The sequence below is a fragment of the Pholcus phalangioides genome, unplaced genomic scaffold, assembly GCF_987345545.1.
Source record: "Pholcus phalangioides strain wild (caught in Gottingen) unplaced genomic scaffold, Ppha-v1.0 ptg000017l_1, whole genome shotgun sequence".
NCBI lineage: Eukaryota > Metazoa > Arthropoda > Arachnida > Araneae > Pholcidae > Pholcus > Pholcus phalangioides.
Genome location: NW_028301610.1, coordinates 12,362,786 through 12,390,390, shown reverse-complemented (window position 1 = coordinate 12,390,390; position 27,605 = coordinate 12,362,786). Strand labels below are relative to the sequence as shown.

Sequence of the window (27,605 nt, the reverse complement as noted above, 5' to 3'; positions counted from 1 at the left end):
AAAGATTAAATGGATAATACTCACGTTCAGCTTTAGTTGTCAGATTGCACTGGCCGTGGCTCTGCTGCCACAAACAACATATCACGACAAAAACCAAAATCGCCCCCATTTTCCTTCCACCCATGGCGTTTCTTATATCTGGCATAGAAGGGAAGAACGAAAAATATATAATTTTAAAATAGAGGATAGTTACAAACATAGAAAAACTCATTACATTTGTTTAGTTGGTGGCTTTTTATTTAAAATTATTGGTGTGCAAATCAGGGGTTTCTAACCTTGTACTCTCTGGAACTTCGGCACCCATCATTAAATTAATTTTACCCTGAAAACCTCCAATATTATCCACATTTTCGGGTGGAGGCTGAATATCAACGGTTTCATAGAATATTGTTCCGTAAGAAATACATGATAGAACGAAATTCATAAAACTCGAATAAATTGTCGTAAGAATATGTGTTTTGAAGCGAAATTCATGTCATGATTTCAGATTTTATTTGACAACGAGGACGAATTAGTTCAAAATGTCGCCGATGGGGGGGGGGCGGGCATTTTTCCATAAGAAACATACCATGCAAATGAGATTACATATAAACATGTAATGAAAATGCCTCTCTCACCTGTCCTTACACAGAACTCCAATTTTTTGTCAGAATTTAATTTCACGGACTTTTAAGAGGACTTTCTTGTAATGATTTGGTTGAAATATTTATATTTTCTACTTGAATGAGCTAATTTTTGTTCCTAAATGAAGACCGAATTTATGACGTGTATTTTAAAGCAAAACGTATACTCTTACGACACTTTGTCACATTTTTTATGAAAATTCAGCGACTTTTGGTACACCCTGTATTTATGTTTGTTTAGGAGCAATTTCGTAACCATCAAGGGTTTCGTTCGAACAAAAAGGTTGGAAGCCTCTGTTCTAAGTATTTCTTAAAGCAATATCCATGTTCTATAAGGAATCCTTGAAATAATATCCATGTTCTCAGGCACTGGTTCTTAAACTTCCGATACCCTTGTGACATGTGACGCCCCTACAAAAACAATAAGCATATGAATCGGTTAAACGCTGGTTCTATTTCTAACCACTGAGTTAACACAGACTAATATCCTCGGTTCGACGAGATGCCCTGGGAGCTGCGACGTACTTTGAAAAGCTAATGAATCCTTAAAATGATATCCGTGTTCTAGACCTAACATGTTCTAATATTAATAATTCTAATATTCTAAACATGTAAAAAATAAATGAATGCTTACAACAGTTTCAAGATTCCAAATAAGCAGGAATCACCTCATAGGATTCTAAATAGGATAGGAATCACCTTCTCGTGGAACCCCTAGCAATGCCCCGAGGAAATCAGGTCGAAAAACGCTGGTGTAAATAGATAATCCGTTTCAAAAGCCCCCTAAAAAGATTTTTCAAGGTTTTAATTATCGAAACAATAATGATTCGTTCCAAAGACACGGAGTATTCGATGAATTACGAAATCATCGGATCATTATCATTTCATCCATTCTGTGTTAAATATCAGAATAATACCTGATATAGGCTAGGAATTATTGTTCTTAGGTTCATAGATACTTGGAAACTTATTGGTTATCACAAAATGATAAGCATTACAATGGTAATGACGAGCACATATTGGGATAAGCGATCTCACCAACGGTAGATTAATTCAACTTATTCTTTGCCTCAAACAGCGCCGTGTCGAACTAAACGATTTTTAAAACACCCATCTGGTTCAGCAGTAGAGGTTTTGATCTCGAAGACTAATGGCGTTGAAGCTAGGGGGTACTTGAGCACCCAAGGGCGTAGCGAGGGTGGGGGGACTTGGGGGTCTGGTCCCCCCCCCCCGAAATGTGAGAAAATGACCGAAAAAAGGGAAAAAGATGGCCAAATCCATTGTTCTGTCACTTTGGTCCCCCCCCACGAACGAAATTTCCGGCTACGCCCCTGTGAGCACCCTAGTATTTTAAAGCATGGTTTCAAGTACGTTTAGAATTAATTTGGATATCAAAATATTATACATAAGACCTAAGCTGAGCATCCAAAGGTCTAAAATTTACGCCATTGTCGAAGCCTACACAATATAATAGCCGTTTTATTGTAGAAATGCCTTACCCGAAATATAATTCCATTAAATATTAGAAACCTCAGGGAAACGATTCAATCCTGGAATTGAAATATTTATATTAACAGGAATTCAAAAGTCACATTGCTCTTTTACGGTACTGTTACGACGTTTATGTTGATGAATTTTTGACGAGCACAACCGATTTAGACTTTGAAAAGATATGTGGTACTTTAAAAGAATTAGCAGACATTATTATATTTAAATTATAAGTACAGAACCTCCCATAACGGACACTTACAGTTTGCGCAACTCTATTTAACGGACACATTTTTTTTGTGAATCCCGTGGGTTGCATATTACTTCAATGTACAAATTTCTCTCATTACCAATCAACTGACAAGTCTCAATATCGGACAAAATTTTCGATGCACAGTTGGTGTTCGTCATCGAGAGGTTCCACTGTATTTTTAAATCGAGATCACTCTTCGTAACTTAAGCACTGGAAGCTACCACGAGTGAAAACAAGTCGTGTGTATACGCAAGACTACTATAGCGGTCTTACGTATACACGCGACTTGTTTGCACTTGTAGTAGCTTTCAGTGGACTACCAGCCTTATACTAAAAATTGACCATTGATTCAATAAATTCCACGTCGTACAAGGTCTTCAGTTTCGGTGATTGTCCCCGCTTGTACGTCCAGAGAACGGACGTAACGTATCCAACTCTCGCGTAGTCCTGGTAAGTAATACATGGCTTTGAAACTACCAAACCACCTCGGAATTGTTCTTATAACTTTCTAAGACTATCACCAAATATATCAGAGTCAATAACAAGAAAGTCACTTCAATATAATACCAAGAGAGTTCATAGCTTAAAATAAGTTCATATTTAAATGCGATCATAAGGAATAGGAAATACACTATTTTTAGAATTCAAAGAAAATTAAGCTGACATTTGCAATTTGAAATTAATTAATTGATGTTGTTTAAACAAAAAAAAAAATAATTATACAATAATATACAACTTACCAAAGGTGTCACAAACCACAAAAATGACTGGAACCGAACCGTAGCACCGCTGTAGCGGGACTGATTTCTGCGGAGACGCCTCCAAAAAAGTATAGACTCCGATTCTTTATGGATATCTAATTCCTTTTGTTTCTTGTTATCAGAATTAGATTTTTGAAAGTGAACAGATAACGAGAAAATTCTTGCACATTTTTTTCTCTCTCCCTCCTCCTCTTGTGTTTTCTCTTTGTTAAAACTTCATTGTGTACACGTCTATGTAGTATTTTTTGTACCAAATTTCATGGGGTTGAAGGGCCATATCAAGATAAAAATGTAGATTCACTCTTCCACACAGGGTGCAAGGCCATTTGAATGTAATTAACCTAATGATATACAGTAGAACCTCCCGATAACAGATACCCATGGGACCATACATTTTGTCTGCTAATGGGGCGGTACAGATCCGTAGCCAAAAATTTCTTTCGGGGGGGGGGGGGCACTTTCATTCGGGGGACCAAAGTGATAGAACAACAGATTTGGCCATCTTTTTCCCTTTTTTCGGTCATTTTCTCACATTTCGGAGGGGGGGGGGGAACCAGACCCCCAAGGCCACCCCCCCCCCACGCTACGGCCTTGGGGAGGTACCATGTATAAGTGGAACCTCGTTTATATGCCTTTCGCATTTATACGACGTTTGGTTCGATCGCAATTGGTTCTTATACATTTTAGTGTTAAAATATATATGTTAGTGTGTGTGAAAGTGGTTCACTGGTGGTTGTGCATAATCACCAATCATGCGATAAAGAAAATTTGATTAAATTTCACTACATTCACTACGATTATGCATAGATCACAAATAAAGTTGGAAAGCCTGATATAAATATGGAAAAAGTTATAACCTTCATGTAGCTTCATTAAACAAAGTAATTATTTTTACCCGTACATGATACGTGCACCAGTGCCATCTTGACGCATGGGCCTACCCGGGCACGGCCCAGGGGCCTCAAGAGAACAGGGGCCTCAGAAAAATCACTTGGCCCTGACGTGCACTACACATATTTTGCAATGAAAATTAAAATAAGTGGGAAGAAATAAATATTCATAACTCGGCCAGTCGCGCAGATTTACAGGAGTAGTTTTGCTCTGGGTATCGTCCCAAGGGATTGGAAACTTACTAATGTTGTTCCGATATTTAAAAAGGGTAGTAGAGAACAGGGCCGTCTTAAGAGCATCATGGGCCCCCAGGCCGAAAGTTTTTTCTGAGGCATATGTGGTGAATTCTCGGAAATTCCAACCACATCATTTTTGTGAGGCCCCTTTTCTCTTGAGGCCACCCCCTCATGTGGTAAGACGGCACTGGTAGAGAGGCTGTGTCCGAATAACGTCCAGTGAGTTTGACAAGCTCCCTCTCGAAAATTCTGGAAATTATTATCAAAAAGCAATTGGTGAAGTGGCTAGACGAGAATAGTGTATTGTCGGATAATCAGCATGGGTTCGGGAAGGGGAAGTCGCGTGTAACTAACCTCCTTTGCTTCTATAATCATGTGACTAAAACTTTGGGTAAGGGCAAAAATGTTGTTTACCTTGATTTCCAGAAGGCATTCGATCGGATCCAACATGGTAAACTCTTGAAGCGTTTACACGAGATTGGGATTGGGGGCAACTTGCTAAATTGGATAGAATCGTGGTTGAGAGATAAATCACAACGGATAAGGGTGAACGGGGAATTCTCTCATTGGACAGGCGTCACTAGTGGAGTTCCTCAAGAAGTGTCCTAGGCCTCATGTACCCTTTTCATTTTTTATCGATAAACTCGATCAGGGTATCGATGGGATTGTTAGCAAATTCGCAGATGACGTGAAGCTAATGAGGGTAGTTGGGAATCAAAGTGATAGGGAGTTGTTCCAGACTCACTTGAACAGGATTGGCGCATGGGCAAATGAATGGAGCATGAAGTTTAGGGTTAACATGTGAAGGGTTGCTCATTTTGGTTCGAACAATCCACGTTTCTCTTACGAGTTGAATGGTGTTACTATCCCGGATGGAACTAGGGTGGCCGATTTGGGAATTCGCATTGACGAGCCGCTTAGGTTTTCTGAACATTGTTCAGCGGTGGTCAAAAAATCGAATAGAATGCTCGGTTTTACTTTCAAAAAGGTGTCTTCGCGTTCTCCTAAAGTCATTCTAGGTTATGGTGTCGCGGGGAATTCTCTAATAGGGTTGTTAATAAGTAGAATGGCTTACCCCCGGAGGTAGTGAATTCTAACACAATTGACACGATTAAAAAGAAATATCATAACATGTTGGGGTAAATCGAGAAGCTATCCATACTTAGAATAAGAACCATAATATGGCCACATTGTAAAATTTTTTCGCCTTTTCATAATATCTTATTTATATATAGTGTGCAATTTTTGTGATTGCATTTCTAATTCGGTTGCTGTATTTTAGTAATATGACATCCATATTTGTTATGGGCATCTTTTTCTCAGCCACCTCGTTGGGCATTTTGCCTATTGTGGCCTTGTATTTGCATAACAGCATTACATACATTCTTGCAATGTTAGCTTTCTTCCACGTCATCAACAAACAAAATCAACACATTACCATTCGAATTCACCACCCTGGACCATAGTTATGTTCAGTTAATTAAGTAATTGACGATTTATCATATTTTCCAACACAAGCTTGGGATTAAACATAATCTTAAATGAATATGATAAATTCTTGACTTATGACCAAAAATTAATAAATTAGAGTTTGCCTGATTTTCTATCCGCTAACGGGAAGTGAAATACAGTAAAGTCCTATTCCACTGGACCGGGGTTCAGAAAAATGTCCTCTAACGAGAGGTGTCCGTTAGGGGAGGTTCCACTGTAGAACTTATAGATTAACTTAACGGTATAGAACTTAACATGTGAACTAATTATTAGATCATTAGGAAAACAACACGCGTATTCAAGTCGCAAATTTTATATTATCGATTTAATATAATTGCTAAAGCAAAGTTTGGTTAATGCTTACGGCTAATGATTTCTTAATCCTTCAAGAGGACCTCACGGAATATCACAATCAAAACATTCGTCAATGACATCCGAAATTCGGACTTGGAGACGGTCCGAAATTTATTAATGGCCTTCGATTTTTCAATTTACAACTGTCGTTAAAAAGTAGTTTGCGCTAACTATGAGATTATCCTAATGGTCAGTAGGTCATCAGGAAACTGCTTTCGCTCGTCATATAACAATCGAAAATGTCATCAGCAATTAATAAACGATTACCTATGTTAATTTTGACCGAAAACAAGAATTATCTGTGCACGCAAACAGAAGACACGTTTATATATACTCAACATTAAAAAAAAAATCATACAATCGAGCCAGTTTCACCTTAAGTCACCATTACACGTTTATTTGAAGAGAACATGTTGCTTTCTCGTTGCAAAAGAAAGTAATTTCATTCTGTTCGTCTTTTCATTCATTTTGTTTTCTTGGAAAATTCTCAAAAACAAATTGATATCCAGTAATTTCTTTCAGAAATTCCTTTCCATTACAAATCCAAATTCGTTTAAGCTATAAAATTCAAAAATCGTTCGATTCTGTCTAGGCTTATAACTGAAAAAAAAAAATGCACCGAGTGCTTCGAGCTCGTTATACAGAGGTAAGAGTGCCTGATTTATTTTATTTGAAAGAGTAAATAAATTCTTTCCTGCAAATTATTCAATGACCTACAAAATCAACAAATATTCGCATTCGGAAAAAATATTTTATTTCATTTATTTAAATTATTTTCATTGCTTTTCAAGTGGATGCCATGGGCCATGGAAACCAAGATACTGAATGTTACACGTTTGGATGGCGTATTAAAAGACGTGTTCGAAGCTTTAGCGGGTTCATTACAGTACAAGTAAGTGAAATATAAAGGTGTATCTAACAATTTTTTACTTTTTATTGAAACTAGAAGGTGAATACCATGTTACGTGTATGTTTAGTAAAATCCAGATGATCCCATGCAAGAAAGAAATTTGGCACATACAGGGTGTTTATAATTAAAGTTCCCGTACTTTGAGTAGTTTTTCTCTAAAACTAACTTATCCGAATACAGCCAAATTTTCAGGATATCCTAATCAGACTATGGGAGAGGAATTTATGCAATAAAAAAAAAGTTCAATTTTCGACCACTAGGTGAAAAAGTAGTGCTTTTTCATTGCGTCTTCCCGTTTCCCATGGAATTGAACTATTGTTTTGCTATGCTAATTTTGACCGAGAACATAAATTATCTGTACACGCAAATAGAAGACATGTTAGATTTATTGCATAAATATCTCTCCCGTGGTTTCGTTAAGATATTCTGAAAATTCGGCTGTTATTTGGATGAGTTTAGTTTTTGAGAAAAACTGCTCAGAGTAAGGGAACTTTAATTATAAACACCCTACATATCAAAAACAAGAATTTACTAATACATTACAGAGACGTTGCGAGAGATATTACAGTCGGCCCTCGGTATTCGCGGATCTTATATTTGCGGTCTCTTTTCCAGATTTTTTTGTAAAACACTATTGATTTAATAATTCTTGTATCGGAACAAAATATAAGTTGTACGTGTTAAATAAACGTTTAAAAAATCATCCTTAAAGGTTTTTCTGATGGGTCTGAAAATATTTATACAATACTGTTGTTTAAGGGGGTTGGTGCACTTAAATTTTCCAAAAAACACATTTTCGAATTTTTCAATTTCCAAATACTGTGAAATTTTCTGCGTCTGTTTTCAAGTTTTTGTTCTGCCCCCTGTACTAGAAATATTTTTTTTATATTTTAATATAAACTGCTAGCAGGCATTATATGAGGGCTTCACAACCATAACAGATCAAGTTCATTTTTTACAAAAAATGTGATAGTTAGCTCAGGAGATGCAGCAACGTCTATTCTGCCCATTGCCATAGTAAGCTAAGTTCGTAGTTCACCTACTTTCTCAGGGATGGCGTTTGCTTTCACAGCTGGTGAAGTAATACATAAAACTTTCACAGCCATACTGAACCAAGTCCATTCTTGATTATGATTTTGATTGCCTCGTTCTATTTTTCATTATATTAATCATTTTCAAGTCAAAATGAGTTGATTTTGAGTCTTCTGGAGAAGAATATGCTCCTGATTCATCATATGAATCATCGGATGATAATATTGTCAACGGTAGGTACTTAATATTGCAACTTAGCTGGGGACGTATTTATAGATGTTTGAATAAGGATTGCATCACATCAGCCACTTCAGACTCTAGAGGCAGACATACTCCTGGAAACAAAATTGGCAATATAGACATTATTGATCACATAGTCATTTTCAGCTCATAAAAAAGTCACTATTCCAAGAAAGATAATCCTAATAGAAAGTACCCTCACCCCGATCTTTCGATTCGGAAGATGTATGACATTTATGTAGAGGAATGTACGGCAAAGAATATCTCCGTGAAAGAGAAATTCTATTACAAAATCTTCCGTACAAAATTTAATTGACACTTCAAACAACAAGTACAAATGCATATAAATTATGCGATGACATATCCATGAAGCTTTTAACAGAAAATGATGAAATCAGTAGAAAAAGAGAGGTTGTCCCTTCATGATAGAGTTAGACGGGGCTTTAGAGTTCAAAGAAACCCTCAATGAGAGGATCTACCTTTTCGAAAAAGGAATTTGGAAAAACAGGTTCGTGGACGAAAGTTGCTTTCTTCGTTTCAAGTCAAAATGCATTGTACGCGGACCATAGAAAGATCACTTTGGCCAAAAAGAAAGATATGATGGATCTTTTCCCATACATTGCTGCAATATACATCATGCATATTTAGAATCTTCCAGTGGAGGCAAATACTAGGCTCCAAGCTACTTTCTGTAGAATTTATGAAGATAATATTTTGTAGCGATTGATTTTTACGACAAATGGGAACATTTTTTATTCATTGTAATTGATTTGTAGTTCAAATATACCTAATGAAAATATTTCAAAATCAAGAATTTTTCATAATATAAAATAAATCATAATAAAATGTTCTTCACTTACACATTGCAGCATCATATTTTTTCGCGTTGAAGCTTCAATTCACAACCATAGTGGATCAAGTCCTCATTATTAAAGAAAGACTATCAATTTACAACAAAAATACTGGATTTATTATTTGTAAAAGCAGGGCACTAAAAAAAATGATAGTTTTAACTAAACTTTGATATATTTAATTTCTTTACATCACTTGACCTGAATTAATTATCTATCAAAACTTTAAGGTGTTGTTATTCAAAATGAAGATAAATGGACTTGGTCTACTATGGTTGTGAACCACTCATGTATGCTAATGTTTTCCACTAAAATGCTCGTTTGTCAAAACTAAGTTTTTTGTTAGATAAGAAACATTTCTCCGAACACCACTTATTCAAATGTCTTGAAACTTTGTGCCTCTTAACACTAGTGTTACATACTTTAACTCGGGGATTTCTTAAAAATTTATTAAAATTATTTTACAACATTTTATGGCACTAAATTTTGGTGATATTTGAAAAAGTTGCATGTTGTTGAAGTTAAAATTCTGCGATTAAAATCCTAAATGCTTGTGTTAAATTACATAAAAAATATCCATAGTATTTGAGAAAAAAATCGAGTGCCTATTAAGTAAATAGAAAATTTTTAAATGTTCCTTAAAGGAAGGAGTATTTTCTATGGGAAAGCAAGGGAAGCCAAGATCGTGCAACCCCTTAATGTTCCTAAAAGCGAAAAACTTTCAAAGAAAAATTCGGAAAACATTGACAAAGGTTAGCCGTATTGCAGCGGTTTCCCGTTATTACGACATCAATGAGTCTACAGTCAAATATATCAAAAAATACGAAAGCAAAATTCGATCAGCCGTTGCTGTAGCTGCACCTGCTACTATATAGCCCTGAATCCACGTCTCTCGTATAGAAAGTGCCGTTTCTCGATGGGTGCAATAAAAAAGATGCAAGTTATGTATTGCACACTATATAGCCATCATTATTTGATCTGAAAATCCTGAGAATTAGAAGACAAGTTTATTATGAGCGACATAGCAAAAGCTTCGTAAGTTTAAATCGGCAATGGATTGCTTCCATGAAATAGACCCATCTGTGGGGTACGTTTTCTACATGTAGAATAATTGGTAAAGGAAGCCTTGTTACAATACAAATTGACTAGAATTTAGAAGATTTGACTAACAGACACTATGCTGTTCTTTTCAGAAAGCATCGCACTGGAATCATTGTAGAAGACCTTCCCCCTCCCTTACCTTCCACTTCTTCCACACAAAACTGATACTTTAAAAATGAGATGCCTAAAGAACAAAATTTAAGGTTTTGAGTTATTCGCGGATGTTTCGTATTCGCGGTCATCCTTGGAACGTAACTCCCGCGAATACAGAGGAACGACTGTACTTACGAGGATGTCGTAAAAACGACAGAATGTATATATATTTTTTAATAATAAATAACTTGATAAAGTATATGAATATAAAAATAATAAATTTATATTTCAATTATCGTAAATGCTGTGCTGTTTTTCTCCTCTTTCTGGTTCAGTTTCCGTATCGGATCTCAAGTGGACCATCAGTTTGGTGCACGTCAATCAGATGGAAGTTACAGCGGAATGCTTGGAGCATTGCACAGAAATGTAAGCCGCTATTATCAAAGTGATCATTATCAGCTATAAGCAAACTACCGTCTTTTTGGTTGTTAATAATTGTTTTCTTGCTGCGAAAAAATACGCTATATATATGTATATAATAAAAGATACTTCAATACATAACAGGAGGTCGACATTGGTGGGCCGTTAGGTGTATCGGAACAGAGAGCTGCTGTCGTGGATTTTACTAATTGTCTTGAGTTCTACAAGTTGGGCATTATTACGGGAATTTCTTCTACGGATCGTAATATATTTCTTTACATCAAAGTCTTCTCTTGGAAGGTGACATTTTTTATTTTAAAAAAAATTAGAGAACTGGTATACCCGATATATTTTTATCTTTCAAAATGGAACATACATACCTGCAATTTCTTTCCATGATCTCACACAGATATGGCTTCTACTCTTCCTCTCGCTTTTCTGTGTGGCACTAACAGCGATGTTAATATACAACGTTGCATCGACAAGTGGACAAATAAAGCAGGATCAACTTCTTTTACGTTATCTTTGGGTTTTTGGTAGCTATCTTGTTGGACATGGTAAGCATATGCATGGATCTTCTATTAGATATTCCTTTGGGGATTTACTACTTGAAGCCCTTTTTAATATGTTATTCCCTTTTATTATTTGGAACCAAATGATATGCAACATTTTTTTACGGTTTTTCTTCCAGACTGTGGAACAACAAAGCACTGGGCTCTTCTAAACATTTGGTACAGACATTCTTTTCGGGTACTTACATCGGCATGGTTATTAGGTCCTGTTCTGATTATTTTATATACGTTCCAAGGTGCAATAACTTCTACATTCGCTGTAACGAAATTGAGGCCGATTGTGTCTGACTTAGAAGATTTAGGTAGACAGAAATCCATAATACCCGTAACTACTAGAGGTTCTGCTGTCCAAATATGTTTTATGGTAAGTGTTCTTTAGAGATTAAATATGCTGTGAGAAATACAAAAAAAAAATTAACAACGTCGATGTTATATACCTGTGTGATTCCGGTTTTATTCGAATGTTTTTTTTAGTTTAAATAACCGTGCAATGGATTTCATTCCAGACGAGTGAAGACAAACTTCATGCGCAACTTTGGCAAAGAATGTTCAACAACTCCATTCAATGGAATACAGCAACTTTGGAAGAAACCATGAATAAAGTGGAAAAAGGAACTCACGTTCTCATTATAGATTACGTCTATGCCCTAAACGTAGTAACCGAAAGAGTTAAAAGAACAAAACAGTGCAATATTCAGGTGCAACAGATTCCATTTTGCAACGGCGTAATCGCATTAGCTGTACGCAAAGATCTACGACAGAAAACAAAGACACTGATCAATAGAAAGTGAGTATTTATGTGACTCGCTTAAGTCTCATTATGGACTCACAACTTAACATTCCGATGGTGGCGACTCTGGAATAACACCAAAAGTGAATCGGGTCTGTGAGATCCACGACCAAATATCGATCATATAATCAGAAATGCATATCGTATTGTTCGGGAAAAGGTGATAGAATACCAGGTGTATCAATGTGAAACTCCACCAACTATTAATATAAAACTGGTGGGAGCTCCATCATCTCTAAACTTTGGAGAGACCATACGAAAAATCGAGTATGAATCTCTCAGATCCAGTGCCACCATCGGAGTGTTAATATTATTCTTTATGAAGTAAGTTGTCATACTCATTCGATGTCTTCCTATTGGTTATACAATATTATCTTTCAGGTTAACGACCATTGTGCAGGCTAAATTAACCGATCGTTGGCTGAATAGAGTGCTAGACAACTATACCCACTGCAGTCGAGAACCTTCATCAGCAATAAAACCACTCAGCGTCACAGATATTATGGGTGCTTTTGTTTTGTGGTCCATCGGGATAACAGCATCCATATCATTCGTAATCACTGAACTCGTCACTGTGAAACTGAATAAACTGCAGCCACTTAATAAACAATCTATGTTTTCAAAAAAGAAACCAAAAAGAGGAACGAAATTTTATTCCGAGAAGGATTTTGGTCAACGATTTCAACCTTCAATCGTACCAACGCTTAAAAGCGCATAATTGTTTTCGTTCAGAGCATCAAAGAGAGTTCAGAAAAATCTAGAGAAATTTATTTTATTTCGAAACTTTTAACGGATCAATTTCCAAAAGTAGCTGATTGAAGATTTCGAATCTTGCTAGAGGTATAAAACATTTTTCTGAAACATTATGTTCTGTATGTCTTAGCATTAAATCAATGAAGTTTGAACTTCCGGGTATCAATCGTGTTTGATTTTTCATTGGGTATTATGGTGTTTTTGCAATGCAGGGATGACAATTAGCAGTTTTGGTTTGATCGTAAATCCAATTCACGTAGCTACTGACGTTCGAATACACTCCAGGTACGTGCGGCAATGCACATCGTCTTCCGAATGATACTGTCCCAACAAGAACCTCTTCATTGTTCAATCGTGCTAACAGACCGCTTCCAGAATCACCCTGCAATACAGTTATTGCACCGCAGAAATAAAAATTACATGAAATAATTCCTATTCAACAAATATTATGTATCGGCACAATATTCCCGAAAAACAATTTAATTTCAAGGAGAAAAACTCGTCGATTCGATGGAAAGTTGTCAGTAATACAGTAACTTAATGATTAAGATGAACTTACAATGCACGCGTCTTTCCCTTCTTTACCACCCGCACAAATCATCATGCGTTTTACAATTTTAGCATCGTAAGCGGATTGGCAGTCATCGTAAGTTGCCACGGGAACATCTAGTGTTTGTAGGACACGGGGGCGAGCACCGCCTGAGATATAGGCAACAATGCGATATTAATACGAAAGTTTAAATAAAAAGTTCAAGCATAGTGAAAGTATAGAGAGAAACGATGTCACTCTCCGCTTTTCATACGAAGTACGAAAGCCTGGATAACCAAGCGGAGATCGAGAAGTTGTTCGGAAAGAAAATTCACATTCCTCTGTGGGGAATCGAACCACCAATCTCTCACTGTCCGGGCGAGTGTTCTAACCATTGAACTACAGAGGACAGACATTTTCAATCCTTAGAGCATATGCATGAATGCTGAACGGGACTGCGCATGGACAGCCTCGTAAGGGCTATTAGCTGAGCTTGGAGGCTGTCCATGCGCTGTCCCGTTCAGCATTCATGCATATGCTCTAAGGATTGAAAATGTCTGTCCTCTGTAGTTCAATGGTTAGAACACTCGCCCGGACAGTGAGAGATTGGTGGTTCGATTCCCCACAGAGGAATGTGAATTTTCTTTCCGAACAACTTCTCGATCTCCGCTTGGTTATCCAGGCTTTCGTACTTCGCATAGTGAAAGTATCGAAACAAAGTCACAGCGAAAAGTATCGTAACTCACTGTAATAGTCAAGTCGTCCCCATCCGTAGACAGTAACTGTAGTTCCAGGCTCGAGTCGGAAATTTACTGGTGGAAGCCACGCAGCTTTGATATAGTGGTTGAGAGAGGAATCGTATCCTAATTCGATAGGTTCGTCTATTTCGATGACAGCAATGTCGTTGTAATAACCGATCGCTCGGAACATCGGATGCTTAGTCAATTTTATGCTTGATCGTAATAGAGATACGTCGTCCTTGACGTCGTAATCACCGATGCTCAAGTCAACTTCCCCAGGTGTTCGACTGTTATTAAGGAATAACGGGGAAATTTATCCTGATCTGTAAATAGTCATCCAGTGTTTATAAACGATGAAAGTGGTGAATGAAGGTAATAAGTATTAGGATACATACCCTCTTACACAATGTGCTGCTGTCACCAAGTGTTTATCGGTGACGAGTGTCGCACCACAAAATGGAGTCAGGCTGCGACGGGAGCGAAACTCTTCGCTTGATATGAGGCCTGACTGGAACACAAACAAATTCAGTGGCAATTAATCCCCTTCCGACAAAACGGCGTTATATCCGACAGTATTTCAACGACATAGTATATACATGCTGTCCCAAATCGTTTGCACAGCAGATCTCTGCAACCGTTGACTTTAGGATGCATATTTTCAATTACAAAAAGGTTTCAAAAATGACGTGCAGTCACTTGAAATCTCAAGATTGGTTTGAGGGATCGTGTGTACATAAAAAATAAAGAAATTAACCTTTTATATAGTCCCCGTGTGCTAAAACTTCCAGTTATTGAAATGTAGACCCCGCTCTGAAATACATTTGCAAAAAAATGTCATATTTTTTAATACAATATATATATATCGAGATAATAAATACAGGGTGTTGTGTTAATGGACCGACAAACTCTCAGAGGGTTGTTAGTAGGCATCAAGAGAACAAAAATTGCAATGGAACATGGTGTCGCAAACCACGTTGAGAGGGTAAAAATCGCGAAACACACATGCAGGCTCTGAGTCCAGAGGAGACGAAAGGTGGGTTCGCTCACCATATCTGGCGTAAGCAGCGTCGCGAAACGCATGCGCTGGGGTAGGATCACGCGCTGCGGACGACGTAAATTAGAGCTATTGCGGTAGTAAGCACGTGTAGCAGTTAGTTGTCTGTTTCAAAGAGTATCGTGATAGCTGACTACATGAACGAGGAATACGCTGATATGCATCTGATTTACGGTCGAGCAGATGGCAATGTCGCTTATGCGACGCCTGTGGACACACCGGAGAATCTCAGCGTGGATTATCGTCGCTGCGGCAGACATCAAAAGCATACCTGGTATCTTCGAGCGCGCGCGCGTCGGGAAATCGTTTTTACGTTGTTGTAGACTGTGCAATGACGTCAGCGGCCACCACTTCCAATAACTCTTGTAATAATTAATCAAATAAATATTTTTGTACTTTTGTCGTTTCAGCGTGACGTCGAAACCTGCATGCGTTTTTCATGACTTTCACCCTCTCAACGTGGTTTGTGACACCATGTTCCATAGCAATTTTTGTTCCTCTTGATGTCTACTAACAATCCTCTGAGTTTGTCGGTCCATTAACAGAACACCCTGTATATAAAATCACTATGTTTTGGTAATTCATCACAGTTTTCGCAGACTTTTATTGGCTCAGAAATTGCCATTTTTACGGACTGCACAGAATTAGAGAATGAACTCAACCATTATTTTTAGTCACAAAAAATAACAATTGGTTTTTTTTTCAACAATTTTTTGACAAATAATTTTTACAATTTTGAATTTAATTTACTTTTCGTAATTTGTGAACCACACTCTCAATCATTGGCGACAAATGCTGAAAACTTCCAGGTCAAATATCCCCGTCATTATTGCATTTAAAAATATGGAATTTTTTTAATGAGACTTCTCAGTCACATTTACATTTTAATAATTAGAGGTTTTAGCACACAGTTTTTACATAAAAAAATTAATTTTTCTATTTTTTTCCCCTTGGAAAAGTTGAGCCACCGTGAGTAACCGCACATCATTTTGAAAACTTTTTGTAATTGAAAGTATGGTTCTAAAGTCAACGGTTGCAGACATATCCGCTGTGCAAACAATTTGGGATAGCCTTTATATGTTACGGTAAATTTGATACATTTATCACATTTACCGTAATACATATACGCTAAAAATAACTCGCATGATAAGGTGATAACAGGCAGGGTTTTATCAGTTGGAAATTCCACTTTTAATGAGCATCTTAGTATGGTTTTTAGTGAAATTAATATGTGAAACTTACAGGAAAAATACATTTTTTAATGTATGGAGAAGATAAATATTGCATTGCACATCAGGTAAAAATATTTTATAGGCAACGTTCTCTCTCCCTTTAAGAACAGAGATTCGAAACCTATTCGGTCCACATGAAAACATTTCAGAGTGCTCCCTCCATCTGAAAATTTAGCTCGATTAGTATTGGATTACGTATATTCTACCTATTCCTGCCTTCTCATGGGGTCGGTATTGTACCCTTTCAGAAAGTGCCTTAGGATGACATAAGTTCATGCTGAAGACCGTAGAAAATCAGTACCACGATACAAAACTATATCTCTCCCCAGGGCCGGAACTAGAGGGGGTAGGGAGGGCAACTGCCCCGGGCGGAAAAATTTAGGGGCAGCAGTTTTAGGTGAGAACAAAGAACACCGTTACAAAATTATCGAGTTTTAAAGTTGTGGGGACGGCAAAAATCCTAGTTACGGCCCTGTCTCTCTCTCTCCTTCTAACTAAAAATCTACTTATACTTACAGCAAATGGGTACTGGTCTACATTAGCGTCATGTCCTCCGACGACTCTTACTTTATGCTGATTGTCATTATTTCCACAAACACAGAAAGGACCTATTGATGAAAGTTATATTCTGCATGTTGCTTTTAGATTGAGCAATATATACACAATAAATCTATTATATTTTGATTATTCTGGAAGATCGAAATCAATTCCTTTCTTACGGTAACAATACAAATACAACGCCACAACAGACAAAATGCCCAACGAGGTGGCTGATAAAAAGATGCTCATAAAAATATGGTTGTCATATATTTCAAAATCTCAAATGATTGAGATTCAAAAATCTCAAAATCTTCAAATCAATTTCCTGATATATGTTATATTCTACTCTTTCTCTATAGTAAAAACTCTTTTAATGATATTCCTCTTACTTCGACTATTGAATATGTATAGATTGATCTTAAAATCCGCCATTTTCACTCCAGTCTTTAGCAACCGCATTGATTGTATTTATTTGACTTGCAGACTCAAAATCAAAATTAAGTACTTACGAGTGTCATTTTCTCTCCGATCAGGCTGAAAGAAAACATTTAATAATAAGCATGGGTAAGATAAATACTTCAATAACAAGCATTGAGAAGTTTGCAGGTTAAAAAACAGTTGATTTGAACGGAATGGCTACTTAATTGGTTGATAGAAATGGAGATTTAAAAAATTCCACAATTCACAAGAATAGTTGCAAATTCTTTACCCAAAAAAATCAAAAATGGCTACTTACAGTTAAGGCTTCAGAAAACGATATCCAATACAAATATGTGATAGCAAACTGCAACAGAAAAGAATACGAAACAAAACTCATTGTGATTCTTTAAATGAATGAAAATCTGATTTTTCGCAGATGATGCAATCTTAAAAGGAATCAGAGATTTTTTCTCTCTTAAGCAGACACGTGGCTCATTCTGGCAGCCTTATGATTAGAAAATTGTATTCAAACATCTACTGCATCATTACTTCACCAGACCGACGCCAGCTGTAGAACTAGCTTGAAATATTGAATCTGTTGAAGAGATCTGTAACATAAATATATAGCATAGCAGGTGCTTAACACATTGTGTTGTTTCCCTGAATAGCAGACACTGAAAGAATGTCATTTTCACGGTTACTCCAAGAAATCTATGAAATCGTCATTATTATGCTTTTTTGAATGTCTGTCACTTTAAAGAGATGTGAAATGAAACAGCCGTATATACACGTGTTCTAAAATATATACAAACTCGGTTATAACGACATTGAATATTCCTCGAACATTTGTCGTTATAACCGAGGTTTGCATTTTCAAAACCTCTTTTGACCAAAAAATGAAATCAGATGCTGTGCAAATACTGTGCATGAAATTGTTATTTTGATTGGGGGTGACCAAATTTGATTGATAAAAATGCGAGAAATCGGGATCATAAATACGGTGCATCGCTAATTATCGCCAAAAATTTTGCCCTCTGTCGGCAAAAAATTGTCAAATATTTCTTTTTGACTTTGAATAAACTTTGGCGAGAAACGCAGTGCTACAGCAAGTCTGCAGTGAGACTTAAAATGTGTTTCACGGGAAAAGAACTGAAACATGGAAAATATGTAAGATGAACATTTATAGTCATATTCATTATAACAGAATTTGTAAATTATGCAAATTCTTCATTTCTAGTTCTAGAAAACATTATGAATTAAAGCAGGCTTTTTTTTTTAGAAAAACGGAGGATTTTTATTTAAATCCGACGTCATTTTGGAAGAAAATATCGATTTTTATTTTTTAAATTTTTGTGAAAGCACTATTTTTGTGAACAGGCTTGTTTTGTTTATATGAAACTTAGATCCGAAGTTACGTCCACTTTAGTATTTCGTTTTTGCATACAATCCGTGAATAAAAACTTTAAACATGTTTTACGAAGAATGCTATTTTTGACATTTTACTTGAGTTTAAAACATGATTTCTAAGAATCAATTCATTGTATTATTACGAAATTTTAATATAATATTCTGCTATATATTGTTGAGGTTATATGAACTGAAATCTAAGGTCTCTATCACATATATCTGTCTAATTACAGTGTTTTATACAGTGTTATAGACGATATGTAGGATGAAATTTCAAAAAATTCACACGTACATTAACAGATTTGAGTGTAACTTATGAGCATACCATACAATCCTTTAAATTTTAATTCACAATCTGCACCATTACTATCTGAATATACTGTGAAAATATAACAAAATATTTCATTCGCAGAATTTTTTGCAATCATGTTTAGAATATTACAAGAATTTTGCTTAAAATTTGACAAAAATTATTTTTTCACAGAAAATGACACAGGTAGTCCAAAATTTATTATTGTTTTCACCATTTTCATTCAAATTCAATTAAAATTCACTCCAGAACCATTTTACTGAAAAGTGCTTCCAAACGTAGTCGGATACCCTAAAAAGAAAAAATAGAGTCGGAAAGGAGACGTGTCCCGTATACGGGTCAAGTCAATGAGCAAGTCAGAGCGTCAAATACGTAATAAATATTTTTTTAAACATTAGATATGAACAACAAACATTGCCTCAATGAGATGAGCTCTTATTCTAGAAATTTCTTGGGAAAACGCCATAAAAACAGAAGCAATCGAACAAAAAAATGTGTCGTTATATACGAGGTCGTTGCGTTCTCATCAACGTTATGAGTAGAGCTCGGATTTTTATGACCTAAAAATCTAGAAAACATGCAGGCATTTATGACCTAAAAACGTGAAAATATGGCCTTAAAATTCAAAAATAAGACCTTATAATTTTCATTTCTTCTTTTTCAGTTATTGTTTCTTATTAAGTTAAAAAATAAACAAAAAATTCATTAATGTACCTTTTTAATTAAAATTCTCTCACCAGATTCAAATGAAAACCATGCTTATTTTATGCTGTTCTTTGGCACGTTCTAGAATCATCCTGAATTTTATGAGATGCAGTTTCATGTTTAAAAAAAAATACTGTTGTTTAGTTTCTTCTAAGAAATATTTCAGGAAACTAATTTGCAAACATTTATTTTAAAAATTCGATAAAAATTACCAGATGGAGCAATATTTGAAGAAGGCTTGTCATAAAGCAGACTGTATAGTTTCTGCTATCGCATTGATTGTTTCTCAAGCTGTGAATTGTAATGCTGCAGCACATCAAATCAGTTTTGTGCTGGAACTTTCAGCATATTTTTAACGAAATAAAATAGTGGTACCATCGGTCCTTCTTTTAAACCAAGCACAACTCCGATCTACTGTCATTGGCTACAATTTACTACCACTTTATCCGCTTTCAGATGCGAGATGTGCCGAAAGTGTGTATATGTGTTCTGATACCTGATATACCTAACCGTCTGCATGCGTACCTGGTATTGTGCGTGAAGTTAGTGCTATTATCTCTTCACTATTATTTCTAATTGTGAGTGAAGTGTAATGCTTGAATATTTTTACAGTTGTAGGCAGGGCTGAATTTTTTTTTTGCGGTCATGGTTGTAGGATCTGTTGCGAGACTTTTCAACCGGCAAGACCAACTCACATTTGCGCCGAAGCTGGAAAACGACAGAAAACCAACTTCAGCAAACCATCATTACGCCACCACACCGGTGGGATTCGAACCAAAGTCCTCGTCATGCAAATCCCTCACGATGTACTCATGACAACAAGGCCGTCTTAAGAGCATCATGGGCCCCCGGGCTAAATGATTTTTCTGAGGCCCTACCAGGCAAATTTTCGAAAATCTCGACCAGATCCCATTTTTGTGAGGTGCCCGGGTGGACCCATGCTTTAAGACGGCACTGCATGACAACACAACGGTGCTGAAAACGTCCCCTCCCTCAAAGTCCTGGAAAAAATTCCGAATTTTTTTTACTCTGAACACTTAACTTTAGACAGCACCAGAATTCCAGAAAGGAACAGGGGGGGGGGGGGGCAAATACCAAGTTAGAGGAAGTGGTAAGTTTGGGAGGGGAATTCAAAAAAAATTATTTATTTTTTCTAAAACATAATGCAGAAAACACTGTTATAGAGCTTTGGGTTTTTACAGTGACGTGGTGCGGGTGGTAAAACCAAATCTGCCCCCCCCCCCAGACAAAAATCCTTGTGATTAGGCATGATGAAAATGCATTGAATGCGAAGATTTCGAGCGTCCGAATGGATAACCTAATGTGTTTGAAAGTATTTGGCGTGCCATTCAGAAACATAGCAATAAGATCCTCCGAAAGAAAAGAAAAGTGGCTACTAGGAATGCTAGAAAAGTTTTTCCAAAAAAAAAAGGAAAGCCAAGAATTTATTGAAAGTGATATATCTCTCTCTAAATGTCCACACATTAAAATTTTCGGTAATAAAAAAAGACCAAAAAAAAAAAAATCTATTGCTTGGAAATTCCTAAAATATTGACCGATCGCTTAAAAATGCTTATAATATGACCAATTGTGTGCTCGAAAATGCCCAAAATATGACCAATTGCTCGAAAATGCCCAAAATATGACTTGTTATAAAAATATGAAATGCCATAAAAATCAAAGCTCTAGTTATAAGCAAGGCTCATTAACATTATCCTCTATGGTATCAGCTTAAGTCACCAGTTATTGACGTTATAGCAGAAGTATCGTTAAAACGTAGATTGTTATAACTGAGTTTGACTATGTTTTCAATTTTAACTAAAAAATAGCAATTTTCCCAAACTTGCCTTGTGTAATAACTACATACCAGCTGATGTTTCAACATTAATAGTCAAAGACGCCAAGCATTTGGAAATACATAACAATAATTCTTTAAACACCCAGGACTTTAACTTGACCATGTACATAGTCTTTTATAAAGCCGGCTGCACACCGGCCGCGCTACTCGATTCTGAGCTGTGCAAAAACTGGTTTTGGAAGAGTGGCCACGGAAAATTGACCATTAATATAGCCTACACCTCAAAACCGGTTTTTCCGTGGGTGGAAGTTGAGTAGTGCTGCGGGTGTGAAACCAGCTTAAGGATGGACATTGTGATGTAACCTGTTCCTCTACGCGTGAATATTCAATTTCAAACTTTGAAGGAATGTTAGGTTTTTGGGTTACTTTTTTCATTCATTTCTTTTCGAATGTATGAGGCAAGTAAAAATCAGTGGCGACTCGTGGCAGGAAATTGGGGCCGCCAAAAAAATATTCCCTAGATGCTGGTAGTCAATCTTCGAAAATATGATTTTTGTAATAAATTGCTTTAATTATTTATTTTAATCATTTTTGTCGCACCAGTCATTTTCTGCACGTGAGAGCTAACTAAACCGTGACCTACATTTTATTGTCGATTCCGAACGGCAACCTTTCTTATATTCACGGAGAGGTTGGTGCGCTAACTCCTAGATGTGGGACTCCCCACGGTAGCAATCTTTTTCTGTGGTCATGTCGCCGTTTCTGTTCTTACCCCTATGTCAGGAAAGTTTCTGACAAAGACGAACCCGCGTATCGAACTCGCGACACCTCTAAACATCCTTTGATACTTCAGGCGAGTATCTTATTAACCAGTGCTACCGCACTCCTTTTATTTGAATTCATTAATTAGATAATTTGTTATAATATTATTGCTCTCTCTTTCTACACATACACATCACGTGTATATCCAAAGAAAATCTCTCGCCCCATAAAACTCATAAAAAACCAATTTTTCGAAAATATGTCTCTTTTTAAACCCGTGAATGATTTTACATTTTCCTGCAACACCCAATCAATGCAGAAAACAATTTTGTTTTGCCTAATAAATGAAAGATTAATAACGCTATTCATACGCTGCAGTAAAACTTAATTTTTTGAGTGCTTTCAATTTATTTTTGTCAGATGTTTTTGATGTCATCCACATTTTTTACAGACCAATCACAAGTTTTAGGGGGAAACAAAATATACATATGTAAAGCAGAAAAATTGAATTTCGCACTCTCTGCAGATCTAGTCAATTTTCCTCTGATACACAACTTATCTTTAGCTTTCAGCTGACTTTTAAATACGAGTGGCTTTCATTTATTTATTTTTTTAGTTTATATTGATTTTTTACTGAAAATTCAGAAATTGGTCAATTTGAAGATTTGTTGCATCATTTTTCAGGAATCGATCTTGAAAACCAGTTTTTGTACAGTGATTGTACTCAGTCACCCATCTTTCTTTAGTGCCACGAATCATTAACGGAATACATTGCCTTCCTAGCGATAGACCACGTTTAGTGATCAGGATTTGGATTGTTCATCTGTATTTAATGCAGTCGAAAAGCAGCCACTAAAGATTATCTACGTTAATTCGAAAATATAATTAAAATAGAGTATCAATTTTCAATGCTATTTAAAATACGGGGTGGACAAAAAGTCCGTAGAAACTTTAAAAATTCATAAAAACCGAAAAAATAACCGAAATAAAATATTGTTTGCAGGTTTAGAATCGCTAGGTCACGGGAATTTTTTTAAGGCCGGTATCACACTATAAAAGTTGGATAAAATCCCTTTTATAAAACTTAAAAAATCCAACCAATAAAGCTCATAGGTTACATTCGAGCAAATACAACCGATAAGCTTGTCCGCTGCATTTTTCAAGTTTTATAAAATTATATCAAACTTTTATAGTGTAATCCCGGCCTTAGACAGAGAAAAAACCTTCAAAACAGCCGATAGATGGCGCTGGTACGAGAGACTTCGGTGGAAATATGCAAATGAGACGGTTTTAAGAATTTGCGCTCCTAATCCACAACCAATTCCCCGTTATAAACCGTGTATGTGAACAAGGATGCTGAGTGCGAAGGATAAAGCTTTGTTGGTGAAGTTGTTTTACGTGAACCAAGAATTAGCGACCATTGCCTTGTAAATTCCGAGTTCAGAACAATGTGAGGACTGGAAAAGGACCTTTAACAGCGACAGGCCTCATAAAGCTTGTTTAGCGGTTTAAGGAAACTGAAGCGCTGGAGGATCGTGTAAGAGCCGGAAGACCATGTTTAATTTAAAAAGTTTGCTGCGTGTTGCAGCCGAAATGGAAGCATTAGCGTCCGAATCAGCTGCAGGGACCAGCAGTGCTCGTGCCAGACGCTTGGGCTTACCACCATCTTTGATAAGCAAGCAATATTCTTCATAGAATCCTTGATCTCTACCCATACAGATTGCAGTCGTGCCATGAACTTTTACCAGCGGATACCGTACAGAGGGAAGCATTTGCGAGGTGGGCTTTCTCCAAAATCGAAGAGAACCCCACCTGGGTCTTTAACATTTTGTGGACGGACGAATCTCATTTTTCGCTTAGTGGCGACGTTAATATTCTTAACTGTCGTATCTGGGCGACGTCTAATCCACTTGAGTACACGCAGAAACCATTGCATTCCACAAAAGTGACAGTGTGGTGTGGGTTGGGTTCACAGGTTCGTTCATAGGACCCTTCTTCTTTGAAACGCAGGGCCCAGTAAATGGCTGGAAAACGGCTACGGTAAATGCGCAGCGTTATTTAACGCTTCTGCGCGAGAAGGTCGTGCCATGTTTGCGTGAAAGAGATGCGCTTTCTACCGCCACGTTTATGCAAAATAGAGCAATTATAGTCACACTGCTACTCCGGTCAAGGAATTTCGGATACAGATGTTCGGTGAAGACAAAATCATTAGCAGGCGTTGCAAGTTCCCATGGCCTCCTCGGTCTTCAGTTTTGACACCGGCAGACTTCTGGTTATGGGGATATTTGAAATCCCGGATGTATCAATACGGTCCATCCAATCTGTCGGAACTGAAAGATGCGATCCGCCGAGAGGTGTCATGTATACATCCGGACCTGCTGCACTCTGCCGTTGCTGGATTTGCGACTCGCCTGCAATGTGTTATCCCCTGTGGTGGTGGTCATGTTGAACACATATAGCTGTAATAAACGATTTGGAGGCATTCTGTTCATTATTCGCGTATCTTTTCTCTCACTTGTGTACGTCAGTGCCACCTATCGGCTGTTTTTGAGGGGTTTTTTTTTCCTGTCTTAAAAAATTCCCGTGACCTAGCGATGCTAACCCTGCAAACCGTTTTCTATTTCGGTTATTTTTCCGGTTTTTATGAATTTTTAAAGTTTCTACGGACTTTTTGCCCACCCTGTATTAAAAAAATAGTGTGTCAACTATCATTAATAAGTCAGTTGATGAATCACATACAACTGTATTAGAAAAATTAGAGATTAAACTTAAAAAGTACGCGGAGAACAGGACAAGATAAGAAAAAGTAACTTGGCGAGTAAAAAATCACGCCGGGAAGATATAACAAACCACATGGAACTTTCCTCACCCACCACGCTATGCGATTACAAGCCCCCGCACTGTGCTAGCCACACCTCAAAACCGGTTTTTAAGTGGGTTGAAGCTGCGGGTGGGGATCCGGCTTTACACCCTTACTTAGAGCTCTCTGGACCAGGGCGCTGCTCCTCAAGTGCCAAAAAGATAAACCGAACTTGCCATTTCTAAATAATTCACCTGTAAATCGAAACCTATTCGCTTTCGGAAATTTTTTAATTAACTTGTTATAAAATTCATCGAATATATATTACTTTTAAGACATTAAATTAGCATTTCGAGTTTTTGAGGAAATAAACTCAAATTCCTTTAAATTTTCTTAATTTAAAGGCATTTTAAAAGACATCTCTAAAAAAGTTGGGGAGCCTTTATGACGAGCCAACCCCTGGTAAAAATCTTAGTTTCTTTTTTCCGCAGCATACCATTTCACACTCTCTCATAGACTAATTAGACTGAGACCAATTTAGAGAGGATTCCTAACGGTTGGATGAAGACAACCATTCTCAAGCTAGTATTCGAACCCAGATCTGCACAAAGTTACCTGCGTTAACGTGATTGCCAACAAGCTATTTTTATATGAATCATTACGAACGCGTTATCAACGGGAAAGTGTTTTTTATTTGCCAAACATTGATGAAGAAAAACTGGGGGGGGGGGGGAAGCGCTTTACATTTTTTGAATACGGTAAACGTGAGTGAGGACATGTAACGTAATCGCAATACCACCGGATAAATTGAAAATAGATTTTAATAATTCAATAAAACAACGAGGGACCATGATGATGGACGCGACGTAATTGATTCAGAGTATCGAGGTTCTATCGTAGTATAAAAAAAAATGTGCGGGAGCCGAGGATCAATCTGTTTCACAGTGTACTACCCACAAGTGTTAACATGATATTCACGGTTAAAAATATTCATTTCTTTTTAATCCTCTCAGCGACATTTTGACGAGATATCTCGCCATCTTAAAAGAAAATTTATTTTAGTAATGACAAAAACCTCAGATATTTTGTAAAACTGCTCTCTCAATGTGTGTGAAAATCATTTTCTCATCTCCTTTACTCTGCATCTATTGAAAATCGGAAGAAAAATCTCAGTTCATAAAAAGAAAAAGGTTTGGTATTTTACAGTGGGTTTAGTGATTTAAGCTAATGCTATTTAAAAGGATAAGAATACGGTAAAATGTCGATGCAAAAAAGATAAACACTGTTTTTAAAACAGTGCTACGGAATTTGCGCTTTTAAATGTAAACCTTTATTGAACTGCGGGAAGGATATCTAATTTTACGACTCAATAAATTGCAATACATTACGAAATGCCGAAGAAAAGTGACTATAACGAATATAATTCGATACCTTCGAACTTATAACCCAGACGTACCACCGAAGCGCCTCAAGATCGCGCAAGAGTGCCACAAAAGATGTATTAAAAATTCAAATATTTTTTCCAATGAACGTAAAAACTTTGGGAATTCTTTGGTTAGGCAGTTTGAGTTCTTTTATTTTTGAAATTCTTCAATTTGTATTTGGATAGTACAAAATGAATTAACTTTTAGATTTCCGACTGTCTGATCGTAATAAATGCGACAAAACTAACTACCGAGATTTCATAAAAAATAAAAAGGTCAATATGAAAGACTTATACGGTACATTTAAAAATTGTGTAAATATTTTATTTCGTTATTGCTATTGATAAAGTTGCAGTACAATGTAACTGATGTGTAGAGTCGAACCAAAATTCGGATTTAACTCTTATTGTACATAATCCTTTAAATTAAAGATCTACTGTATGAATATAAAATAACCGCTATGTTGATTAAATTAGTTTTTTTTTTACATAAATGATAGCATAGTAGGCCTACATCCTTGGCACTTTAAGCATCGAATTTTTTTTCTGAAACCATGCTGACCAGGGTTTTTAACCTTTTTCAGCCGTGCCCCAAAGTCAACATGATCAGCTTAGCGACCCATGTTAATGTTTTTCAAAATTAGTGAAACGAGTGACGTAATAAGTGCATTTATAACAGGACTGTGAAAGGATTTGTACGACTCATCTAGGAAGCTCTTGCAATTAAAGTTTGGGTCGTGACCCATAGCTGAAGAATCCCTGGGTGTGAATAGATTTATGCGACCCAAGTTTAGGTCTCGCGACTCAGAACAACTGGTGTAGGCTAGTGTTTTTTAAAGTGGACAATATCCTTCTCTAGGGAGCAGCGGTAGAAGTTATGGATATAATATAGGAACCCATGGTATGACTTAAGTCGGGGGGCGATGAGAGAAAATAATTTCTGGGAAAGGGGAGATGGAACAAAAAAATTTGCGAAACTTTGGGGGTAAACGGTGTATCCAGTAACAGTAGTTAAATGTTCCTAGT

General features: G+C 36.7%; 3 protein-coding genes across 3 annotated transcripts in view; 1 reads left to right on the top strand and 2 right to left on the bottom strand.

Annotated features, from left to right (window-relative positions):
• Nucleotides 1-3,187, bottom strand: part of LOC149072396 (uncharacterized) — a 62,116-nt gene extending 58,929 nt beyond the window's left edge. Inside the window, exons 1-2 of the mRNA XM_089246711.1 lie at nucleotides 3,105-3,187; nucleotides 25-138 (exon numbers count right to left, since the gene is read on the bottom strand). Of these exons, the coding sequence (XP_089102837.1) occupies nucleotides 25-124 (100 nt within the window). The 5' untranslated portion in view covers nucleotides 125-138; nucleotides 3,105-3,187. The remainder of the gene's footprint in view (nucleotides 1-24; nucleotides 139-3,104) is intronic.
• Nucleotides 3,188-3,723: 536 nt separating this feature from the next.
• Nucleotides 3,724-12,844, top strand: LOC149072395 (putative glutamate receptor). Its single transcript, XM_089246663.1, has 7 exons — nucleotides 3,724-6,989; nucleotides 10,660-10,750; nucleotides 10,889-11,044; nucleotides 11,154-11,301; nucleotides 11,436-11,680; nucleotides 11,823-12,103; nucleotides 12,488-12,844. The coding sequence occupies exons 1-7, from the start codon at nucleotides 6,892-6,894 to the stop codon at nucleotides 12,822-12,824; spliced, it is 1,356 nt and encodes a 451-aa protein (XP_089102789.1). The 5' UTR covers nucleotides 3,724-6,891; the 3' UTR covers nucleotides 12,825-12,844.
• Nucleotides 12,845-12,862: 18 nt separating this feature from the next.
• On the bottom strand, nucleotides 12,863-17,954 carry LOC149072394 (uncharacterized). Its single transcript, XM_089246662.1, has 7 exons — nucleotides 17,691-17,954; nucleotides 17,464-17,488; nucleotides 16,931-17,022; nucleotides 14,524-14,636; nucleotides 14,135-14,415; nucleotides 13,419-13,558; nucleotides 12,863-13,241 (listed from the first exon to the last, which is right to left on the bottom strand). Exons 1-7 carry the CDS (start codon nucleotides 17,769-17,771, stop codon nucleotides 13,050-13,052), a joined length of 924 nt encoding a protein of 307 aa, XP_089102788.1. The 5' UTR covers nucleotides 17,772-17,954; the 3' UTR covers nucleotides 12,863-13,049.
• Nucleotides 17,955-27,605: the final 9,651 nt, after the last annotated feature.